Genomic DNA, 11,459 nt, shown 5'->3' on the forward strand with positions numbered 1-11,459 from the left:
AGACATGTAGGCCACATCCCATTTCTCCATGATGGAATGACCCCTTGTGAGGACACTTGCTGAGCAGGGATGTGGCTCAGCAGGGAGGGGCTTGTCTGGGCTGTTCCAGTGAGAGGCTGAGGCTGTGGCTCAGTGGCAGAGTGCTTCTTACCTTACCCAGTATGCATGAGGCCTCATGTAAAAAAGTCATCCTGAGTTGCCTGTGGTTTTGCTGTCAGAGCCAAGAGAACAGCCGAGGTCATCGTGACTAAGCTGCCCTCTGTTTCCTTAGGATCCTCAGCTTCCATTTCTGATGGCCTTCCCACATGGCCAGGTGAGGGTGGGATTTGTTCCCGTCAGTGGAGATCCAGCTTTCCCAATTCCCCTGCAGAAGAGCCCTTCTCCCCCATTGTGTGTCTTGGTAACCTGGTCAGAAGTCAGTCAACCATTCTGATAACTGATCTTCTCAAACATCATTTAACTCCTGTGAATCCAGACAATACTCCACAGATGGGGAGGTGGGTGACACAGGTTACGGAGTGTTATTCAGTGAAGGAAGCAGTCGGCAGACATTTCTGGACATGCCCTCACAGACGTGCCCAGAGGGGCTAAGGCTGGTGAAGTTGGCCGTGAAGATGAGCCACCATGGGCCATTAGAAGGAACCACAGGGATGTCTAGAGGATGCGGGCAGTGGCTGTCACAGCGGGTCAGCCCCCAGTCACGGACCTGAATTGACTTTCAGAGCTGAACCCATCGAGAGTAGATGAAGTGACTCCCTGGGGGCCCAACGAACCCCTGGTGGACAGAGCAATGCCTCCCCTTGGAGAGGAGGGAGCACCCGACCTTGGGCAGAGCTCAAATTTAAAGACTGGACATGGAAACCCAAAGTGTCTGTCATCAAGCCCTGCCACTTCCCTGACCAGCATGAACTGTGAGTCAGAACCCGCACGGCACCCAAGGAAGAGCAGGGATGAACCCAGTGCTTAGGGTCAAAGGGCTCTCGGGCAGGCACAGTCAGGAGCAAGCATGACCCTGCACAACATGGCAGTCAGACACAGGGGTCTGAAAGTGGCAACTGTGGGCATCTCTCCCCATTGAGGAACCTCCCAGCAGCTACACAGGGAGAAGTCACGCCTCGCCGTCTCCCCTCACCCTTTCACTCTCTCTCATCCCCTCCCCTCTGCGTCCTTCCCCACCATTTCCATCTAAATTACCTATTTTCTCACCTCCCGTTCTAATTTTTTCCTCGTTGTCATCCTGAGTCATTTTGAGAAGACGGTAACAAAAACTAAAATGCCTCCATGGCGTCGTCCTGTGGAAGGGCCTGTGAGGCATTTTTGATCTGTGGTTGGTGTGGGAGGGGACAGCCCGCAGTAGGCAGAGCCACCCATGAGCTGGGGACCTGAGATGTGTAAAAAAGGCAGGCTGAGTGGCAAAGGGGTTGCAAGCCAGAAAGCAGGGCTCCTCCATGGGCTTTGCTTCAGGTCCCGCCTCCAGATTCCTGCCTCAACTTCCCTCAGTGAGCGAGTGTGATAGGGAAGTGTCAGCAACTTCCATTCTGCCATCATCGTTACCATGGCAATAGGACAGAAGTTGGTCCTAGAGAGTGGACGACCGCTGTGACGCACCCACCGTGTTGCTCTTTGGGAGGACAGTGGAAGGATGTTGGAACTTTGGGTTGAAGAAGCCATTGAGTGCTTAGAGCCTAGTGGGCTGTTTGTGGGAACTCAGAAGATACTAGTGTAGAGAGGCGGATGACGGAGGCTGGTGTGGGAGTTTCAGAGGGAAGCAAAGGGTCTATCTGGGATGTTTGTGGGAGGTCTTAGGATTAAGAATCCATGGCTTCAGCCGGGCGTTGGTGGCGCACGCCTTTAATCCCAGCACTCGGGAGGCAGAGGCAGGCGGGTCTCTGTGAGTTCGAGACCAGCCTGGACTACCAAGTGAGTTCCAGGACAGCCTCCAAAGCCACAGAGAAACCCTGTCTCGAAAAACCAAAAAAAAAAAAAAAAAAAAAAGAATCCATGGCTTCTCCTCAGCTGGGGCTGAAACTCAGCTCTGAGTAAGAAGAGACCAGACCATGGAGGCCAAGTCTTCTGGAAAGAGTTTCCTCACAGTCACACACAGAAGCTGTAGTCCACGGGCCCAAGTGGGCATCTCCAGGTGGCAGCCTGATGTGGTCCTGTGGAGAGGTCTCCCAGGTGGTACTATTTTAGTCCCATGGGCTGCAGGATTGAGGGGTCATGGAGAACAGCTGAGGCCTGGACTGAGAGAGGCCGGGAGAGGGCATTGGAGAAAGTGCAGCCTCAGTCGCAGTGGAGACCCCAAGACACTGAAGGTCCCCAGCATGTGGCCACTGCCAAGGACAGCAGAGCGTGTGAACAGAGCTGACCTGAGCCTGTGAGGCCAGCTGTGTGCTGTGGATGCCAGAGCCCGGGAAGAACAGCTGTCCAGACCCTGTGAGCTCAGAAAGTGGTGAGTCCCGGATGTCAGACCCCGGGAATTTTTCACTGATGCACTTGGTTTTGTTTATATTGGATTATGACTGTGCCCTGCTTCTTCCCTCGAGGAGATTATTTGAGTTCTTAATTTTATAGGAGCCCACAGTTGAGAGACTCATCTTTGTAAGTGTTGGAATTAAAAAGAATTAATATTTTTGGTGCTTTTAAAGCCATATTGTGTTCCTGATGTGATATTGACATGAGATCTTAGAGATAAGCAAGAAAGGAAAGGTTATGGTTTCATATGGTGTATTAGAGTATCAGCTTGAAAGTGTGTTATTTGTGAAGGTTAGTGTTTGACAATTAGACAGCAGATAGCGCCATCTAGTGGGAAGGAACCTGAATCAAGATGACTCTCATACTTGATACAGGTAATCTTTGGGTCATAGCCTTGATTAGTGATTGATGTAGCTGGTGCTATTCCTGGGCAGGTGACCCTGGGCTGTATATAAATGCAAGCTGAGTGAGCCATGGAGAGCCAGCCAGTGAGCAGAATTCCTGCCTGGTCTCTGCTTCAGTTATTGCCCTGGCTTCTCTCAATGATGGACTGTGACTGGGATGTGTCACTTAATAAGGCATTTTGGTCATGTGATAAAGTATCATATCAATAGGAAACAAACTAGAATACTCTGTCTTTTCTCTGGTTGTATCCACTCCCTGTACAGAAGGGGACCACAGTGGCTGGGTCAGAAGCCATACCAGTTGGCACAATAGCTTGACCGGGTAGATGAGATTCTTTAGTTTGGGTGGACAGTCTTTCAAGAAGTTTTCCTGGAGCTCTATGAAGGGGGTGGAGAACTCACCCTCCAGCCCCAGGGAGGTGCACTTCCTGATGAGGCTTGCATAGGTGTGGGGGTCAGGCTTGCTGTAGATGGTGACATAATCTGTAAAGGAGATTTTTATTCATCTTAACACCTCAACCCTTCCTCTCAGTTTCTATGGTGTCTATCTGGGGTGGCAAGCTCACAGACTGTGGGGTTCGGGGAACAGGGCAGATTTTACCACAGCAAGCGTCACTCCCCATGCATCCATGTGCCACACCACACCTCAGGACTGCGTATGCCATGTGTCCCTGGAAAGTCCCTGCCCCTGACTGGTCCTAGTACAGTGCCTTCCTCACAGGCCTGGAGACAGTGGTGGGAGGAGACAGCTCACTGTGGTCACACACAAGAGAACTGCACAGTCATCTAATAATGGCCAACCATGCTCTGGTGTCCAGTGTCTTCTGCACAGGACTTGTCACGTGTGTACACCGTTACTTGTGTCAGATTGCTGTGGAGCAGTCTGGTGTACTTGTACATCATGCATCTCGTGCTTACAGTCTCTGCCCTATTCTGAGTGTGTATTGTGTATGTGTGTTCAAGAGAAGTTACACAGGTATATTCAGAGACCAGGCAGGACACTGGGTGTCTTCCTTTATAGTTTGTCACCTTATCCCTTACAGCAGTGTATCTCTGTGATGAGGATCCTGTCTGGCATCCAGCAGGCCACAGAGGTTCTCCTGTCTCTGTCCCCATAGTTACTAGGCTAGAGGTCAATGTGTGGCACTTCCTAAATTTAGGCAGGTGCTGGGGATTTGAACTCAGGCCCTCCTGTTTGTGCAGCAATTGCCCTTATCCCTGATCTGTCTCCCCAAACACAGTGTGTTTCACTGCATGTTTTTCTTTAGGGCCTAACTTAACATCACTTGATTTTTTGTTTGTTTGTTTGGTTTGGGTTTTGGGTTTTTTTTTTGGGTCAGATCCTGAGTGAAGCAGGGTGTGTGTGTGTGTGTGTGTGTGTGTGTGTGTGTGTGTGTGTGTGTGTGTGTGTGTGTGTGTGAAGGCATCAGGCTAGGGAATAGTGTGTGTGGGTTCATGTGTTCACTTGAGTAGATTAGACAGGCAGCTGTTGGGTCTTAGGTGCATACATGTGGTCATACGATGCAGTGACCCAGGAAGGTCTCTCCATCATGGGCCTATTTTCAGCTTCATGGACCAGCTCACAGTAGGGCTCATCAGCTAAGTCATCTTGGGTAGGGTTGTGGCTGGGGTCCTCTCTTGCGCTGTCCCCCACACTGTCATTTCTAGGGTGGTCCTTCTGTGGTGGCCCCTCTTCCCCACTGGAAAGCTGCCTGAGGCTGGGGAGTCCATGACAAGACAGGCTTATGGGGAGCCGCCCTCCCAGCTCATTTCTGGGTCACCCCCTCTGGGCCCCTCCACTCTGCAGGGATCTAAGCCTCCTGCAGCTTCCCACAGCATGCTGCCTGCTCCTACTCCCAGGCTGGCCTCCCTGTCCCGGCTGCCTGAGACTCTGTACTGTTTCCATGGCTCTCCTAAGTCCAGGGCAAGTGGTCTGGTCTCTAAGTTTGTAGCAGCAGTTCTCACAGTGGCCAGAAGGGGGTGATGTGTCCCCAAATGTAAAGCTTCAATTCTGTCAGCTCCCCAAGCTCCCACTGTGCTTTTAGGGGTGTTCCTGGTTGTCTTTGGGTGGAGTTGGTCAATTTGTAATTTTGGAGACACACTGTGTGTCATGCCTGGTATTAAGATCTTTACATAGAGGATCATTTAATGTGTAACATAACAGGTGTGTGCAAGTTAGGGGTCTGGGGTGGCTGGATTTCTAGTTTTCCTGAGGCAGTGATCCTTAAGAAGTTCCACATCCTGAAGTAATCCTGCCTCAGACACCCAGGCCTCTGCACAGGTCTGGGGTTCCTCATTCTTTGGGAGAAGATGCATCAGTTATTAATTTTCAGGGAGTTATCTACTGCCTCGTGTTTAGGACAAAACCCACAGTCAGGCATGAATACTGCTGGTAAGTGGAGGGCCTGGTTTGTGTAACATTTGACCATAACTCCTTGACTTTAGCTTTCAAAAAAACAAACAAAGACAAATCTCTGCCAGGCACGCCCTTATCAGCCATTGGCCTTTGTCCTGAAGTTCCTGTGAACCCCCAGCCGTCTGCAGGATACTATCTAGACACTCGCACCCCGGCCTCCTGACTTATGCCTGCGTCTCATCTAGTTCCCGTGGGGGTACCAGCTACTGCGGGGTACCCTCCCCAGTTCAGAAGCATCAAACACGTCCCCAGTTTGAGACCTATCAGATGCCAGATGGACTCTGTAGCCCTAGCTTACGGGCAGGCATATGCCTAGGGCATTACAGTTGGATTATCCACGGAGACCCCTGACACATGGCACAGGTTGAAATGCGTGGTTCCATGTGCACTAATGACTGGGACATTGCTTCCTGTACAAGCAATGGCACAGTGTCACCAGGTAGGGCTGGTTGTCACACTCTGAGTAGGAGACCGGGCTTCTGGGGACTTTCTGTTTAGATTTTCTGCAATCCTAGAACTGCAAGTCTACATTAAAAAGAGAAACAAAACCAGGCAAGCAGCTGGGTTTTTTATTCATTTTATCTTCTTGTAGATTTTGATTATTTAAGAAGGGTTTCTCAGTGTAGCCCTAAATGTTCTGGAAATCGCTCCATAGACCAGGCTGGCCTCAGACTGAGAGATTCTCCTACCTCTGCTTCCTGAGTGCTGGGTTCAAAGGCCTGTGTAGCCAAGCTTTTTAGGTCTCAAAGCCAGGACAAATGTCTAGCTGAGGTGACCCTAACACATCAAAGTGGACCTGGCCGTTCGGTGCTCCCAGCATGCCTCAGTCTCTGCTTGGTTGTTGCACGTCCCTCCTGGCTGGCAACCCCACCTCCTACCCTGAACCCCCAGTCAGACAGGGCAGTGCTCCTTGACACCAGGGAAGAGGAGGGATGCCTCTCTTTTATCAGGGGGTCCCTTGCATGAGAGACCTGTCCCAGGTGGGAGGTATCCAGTGGTCGGTGTCCCCCGTGGAACAGGATCAGGTTTCCCTGGGTCACAAAACCAGAGATGGGCCGGGCGTTGGTGGCGCACGCCTTTAATCCCAGCACTCGGGAGGCAGAGGCAGGCAGATCTCTGCGAGTTCAAGGCCAGCCTGGTCTACAGAGCGAGTTCCAGGACAGCCTCCAAAGCCACAGAGAAACCCTGTCTCAGAAAAATAAAAACAAACAAAAAAAACAACAACAACAACAGCATATGAGAACTTCATCCCATGACTAGTACAGCTGGCTTATGCAACACTCCCCCACTTACAGAGAAAAACTGAATGTCAGGAAGAACAGATAACCCCAAATGGCCCTGACCCCGGGTTAGTCAATTAACAGAGTTGTAAAAACAACCTTTACAGGCACATGTGGCACATACAGAGAGCACATAAGGCGCCAGAGATAAATCTACAGAAACCAGGGTTAGCACACGTGTGCCATAGATAATCTAGGAAAACTCCACAGGTTCCTCCAGACACCCCAGCCAATCAGCTCTAACCCTGTACCCCTCATGCTCTCCTGCGATATGTGTCTTTATAAACCGCTTGCTTGTGGGGCTCGGGACCTTCTCTGAGCTGCCATGTCATCTGTGGGATGAGGTCCCTGCCTAGGCTTGAATTCAATAAAGAAACCTTATGATTGCTTTTGGTGAGTTGGCTCCTTGGTGGTCTCTCTGGGGGTCTCGAGGACTGTGCAGAACACTAATATAACTAAGCTGAAGCTATTTTGGTAAACTGAGTCATATGAGAAATTATTATATTCTATAATGGCACACTATGTAAAGATCGGGAAAATTCCCAGACACTTTGTAGACTATGTTTATAAATTTAAAGCCTTATCTTGATACTAAAAGAGTTTCAACTAAGAAATTGTTATTTTTAATTTAGATAATTTTATTGTGGTAAAATATATACTACATTTGCAATATTAATCATACTTCAATGTATGTACAGGGCCATCAAATACATGAACAATAACTGTCCATCCATCTCAGAAATTATTGTTTTATTATAAACTGTTAAAGACGATTAAGCTTTGAGATGTCCAAAACTATACTTACAAGTCACACTAAGTACTAATGTAATCAAATACAGAAAACATTTATCCAGCCTTTTAAATGTTTTCAGGGTATAGCGTATAACAAATTGCTAAAAACAAACGAAGGTTGTTTGACCCAGGTCCTCAAACTGTCAGAGATTTGCTGAATGTGGAATTTAGATTTTAAATTTATACAACAGCAGAAACTCTTAGATCCTAGCAGTGATTCCCAAGATCTCCAAGAAGACAATGGACACAGCAATGGATGACCCCACCTACCCCAGATGACTTAGCTGATGAGCCCTCCTGTGTGTTGGGCCATGAAGCTGAAAATACACACACAAGGGAGAGACCCTCCTACGTCACTGAATGACTGAATGTGTTCCCAACTCCATCAGCAGGTGATTGTGTCCTGTGTCAGCGTCAAATCCTGATGGTATGGCCTGCTGCACCCATGGCCACACATCTCCACACCACACCACACTTAAGACCCAGCCTGCTGCCTGTCAATTCCACTCAAATGTGCGCACACACACAGCTACACACGGCCACACCCACATGTATCCCATAGCCTGCTGCCTGCACACACACACACACACACACACACACACACACACACAGTCCTGTTCCTCTCAGTATCTAGACATATTAACTTAGGCCCTACAGAAAATCACACAGTAAAAACCCAGTGACTGGGGAGATAACAAAGTGGATAAGGGCAATCTTGCACAAGCATGAGGATCTGAGTTCAAATCCCCAGCACCCACCTAAACTTAGGAAGTGCTGTCCGTAGACCAGTAACCCTGACACTATGGGGGACAGTGACTATGTGGCCTGCTGGATGTCAGCCAAGTTCCTTGTTCACAGAGAGACCTGCCTGTGAGGGAGAAAGTGACAAAGTATACGGGAAGACACCCTGTGTCCTCTCTCGTGTACAAATATATGTGTATAACTTCTCATGAACACATACACAATACATACACAAAACAGGACAGAGACTCCATAAGCACAAGACACATGGTGTACAAATGCATCGGGCTGCTCCACAGTGAATCTGACCACATAAGTGACTTCTTTATTATTCTAGGGCCAGGCCAATCCTGGCTCTTACAGGCCTTATGTTTACCTCTGCCATTCTCCCTAGAGCCTTACCTTGAGAACACTATAGAGAACTGACTGCCCCTCTTTGCCTTACTGAGGTAGGCCAGTCTCTCAAGTTCCTTACCCACAGGAAGTCTCTCAGATCTTCTGGGTCTGACAGCCAGAGGCCAGCAATGCTCCCTGTGCCAATCAAAGAGTTAATGATGTCCTGTGGGAAGGCCAAAGACTGGTACATTCCTGGTGCCACCCTGGGAACTCTGGCTCCAACAAAACCATCAAGATCTCCATGGAGAAAGCAAAGGCAGCCATAAATGTAAGTCTCTGTTATTTTAATTTATATAAAGGCCATTTGGGTTGCATTTCCTGTTCAAATGTATCCTTCTCTGTTCTCCAGTGGTGTTGAAAGCTACTGTAACTTTTTCAGTTAGCCTCCACTGCCTGGTCAATGCATTTTGTACATGAAATCAGGACTCACTTTTTCTAGGACTACTAGGTCTCCTGGTGAAAATGGCAAACTCACAGACAGGTTTGTCTTGTTGGTATGCTTCACATTAAAAAAGATAATGCAGGGTCTGGAGAGATGGCTCAGAGGTTAAGAGCACTGGCTGATCTTCCAGAGGACCTGGGTTCAGTTCCCAGCAACCACATGGTGGCTCACAACCATCTGTAATGAAAACTGGGGCCCTTTTCTGGCCTGCAAAGAACTCATATACATAAAAAATAAATTTAAAAATTTAAAGATAATATAAGATTTTACTGTAATCAGTGCTGGACCAGGACTTCTAGCCTTTGTTGGGGGTCCCCAGGAAGTCCCCAAAAGGAGCTGGGTGTTGGTGGCGCATGCCTTTAATCCCAGCACTGGGGAGACAGAGGCAGGTGGATCTCTGTGAGTTCAAGGCCAGCTTGGTCTACAAGAGCTAGTTCCAGGACCATCTCCAAAGCCACAGAGAAACCCTGTCTCAAAAAACAAAAAGAAAAGAAGTCCCCAAAAGAGCACCAGTCATGGTGCAATCAGCAAGAGCGATTTTGTTATACCAACAAGCATGTGGGGTAGCACACACCTGTACAAAATGGCAATGACCTTGAGAAGGATGTGTAAGCCCCTTTTAAGCACCACTACAGGAATTTTAAAGGCAGGGTGACCACTCTACTGGCTTACATAAGTGGCAATCATATTAGTACATTTCTAATGGGTTTGGGCTAGCAGGGGTGGGCCAAGGCTATAGCTTTTCCACTCTTGGGCAAGTCTGGACAAGCCCCAGGCTTTGTCCTTATTTGGTCATCATCTGTGGAGCAGAAGGTGTGTTGGCACAGGGGTACTTGTCTCCTCCAGGGTCAGGGGCCTAATCGCCCTTTGTTTGTGAACTGTGGCCTAGTTTATCAGGGGCCTGACATGTTTGCCTGACCCTCTCAGCATATTTAAGCGCAGCACACTTGGGGGAAAGATAGTCAGATAACAATTAACTCATTCCTAAGTGCACAACAACAGTGTAAGACACATTGACATTGAAGTTCTGAGCAAAGTGAATACGGCTCCAATCCTAAAACAGATTCTTCTTGACTTAGGAACAATGCTCAAGATAAGGTTCTGGGGAGAACGGCTGAGGAAAACATGAGGCCTGTAGGAGCCAGGATTGGCCTGGCCCTAGAATCGTATAGAAGTCACTCACGCTGTCCTAAAGCACAAGTGACATCACTCCAAAGAGTGATATCAGTCTGTCTCATCAGACACAAGGGGTCGTGAGGTTGTAAAAGGACATCACTCCCGGCATTCTAGGGGGAGCAGCAGCACACCTCCTTCTGCTGAAGAGGTGAGCTGTGTGTTCAGCTTTCCTGGCTTCTTCAGTGCCTCTCCGTGTGCACACAGCCTTTTGCCCTCTGTGTAAAGGCATGTGCCTAGCTTTTCATTTGTTTTTAATAAAAAGAATGCACAGCTGCCTCCAAAATATTTTCAGGAGCTGAAAGCTGGGTTGGGGACCCACCAGCTACCTTTGAAGTGTCCTGATTTGATGTCCCCTCTTCTCTAACATGCACAGATTGCTCTTTAAAACAACTTTTTCAACAGGAAGGAACCCTGAAAAAAAGAGATCTGTTTTGTTATGCGTTTTGTTTTGTTCTGGGTAGGATGCTAAGGAAGCCCAGCTTGGAAAGACCATGTCAGAAACTGGAAGCAACTGACAGCCCCGCCTCTTCGAGGAAATCAAAACTGAAAAGCCCTTTTGCCTGAGCTCAGCCAGCCTGGGAGTCACAGGCGCTTCGGGCTGCAGAGGAAAAGCCTCTTGGCCCAAGGATGGAGCTGGAACTCAACTGTACCCAGGCCTCAGAGTTGGACAAGTTCATAGAGGTCCACCTCCTTCCCAACACCACCTTCCATAATGAGGTCAGAGCCGTCATCGATGCCGTGTGCACTTTCCTGAAGGAGAGATGCTTCCGAGGCGCCGACCACCCTGTGAGGGTCTCCAAGGTGGTGAAGGTGAGCCCCCTCAGCCTGAGCTGACCCCGGTGGGGAGGGAGAGGACCCTGAGGAGCCAGACTGATCCCATCTGTCTCCTCACCTCTGATCACAGCTGTGGTGGGTTCTGCCCCCAGGTCTCACATCTGTATTAGAAAAAGATTCTCAGCTACAGTTCATGTTCCACTCTCCCAGGCCACATCCGTTTCAGAGTCAGGGAAACTGAAGCCAAGCTGGGGGAATCAGTTTTCTAGAGAGGGGTGGATCAGGGGACCCAGCCTTTGCACTGCTGTGTGACCTTTAGTCCGTTACTGACCTTCTCTGTGCAAAGTCTTCTCTGCACATCTCCCACCATGGCACAAACACTCAAACTAAGTTAAATGTGACACAGAGAACAGGACAGGACCCCTCCTGCTGGGTGACTGGATTGATGGGCCTTCAGTGAGCTCAGTTCTGGGTCTTGGATTCATCGGTGCCAGATTCATTGTGAAAATTACGGAGATAAAATTGTTTTCTTCTTTTTTTGTAGCTGATTTTATGTTCATTGT

General features: G+C 48.9%; 1 protein-coding gene across 1 annotated transcript in view; it reads left to right on the forward strand.

Annotated features, from left to right (window-relative positions):
* Positions 1 to 10,673: 10,673 nt before the first annotated feature.
* Positions 10,674 to 11,459, forward strand: part of LOC106021992 (2'-5'-oligoadenylate synthase 1A) — a 9,912-nt gene continuing 9,126 nt past the window's right edge. The window contains exon 1 of the mRNA XM_040731373.1: positions 10,674 to 10,932. Within this exon, the coding sequence (XP_040587307.1) occupies positions 10,750 to 10,932 (183 nt within the window). The 5' untranslated portion in view covers positions 10,674 to 10,749. The remainder of the gene's footprint in view (positions 10,933 to 11,459) is intronic.

The sequence above is a fragment of the Mesocricetus auratus genome, unplaced genomic scaffold (genome assembly GCF_017639785.1).
Source record: "Mesocricetus auratus isolate SY011 unplaced genomic scaffold, BCM_Maur_2.0 Super-Scaffold_100025, whole genome shotgun sequence".
Classification (NCBI taxonomy): domain Eukaryota; kingdom Metazoa; phylum Chordata; class Mammalia; order Rodentia; family Cricetidae; genus Mesocricetus; species Mesocricetus auratus.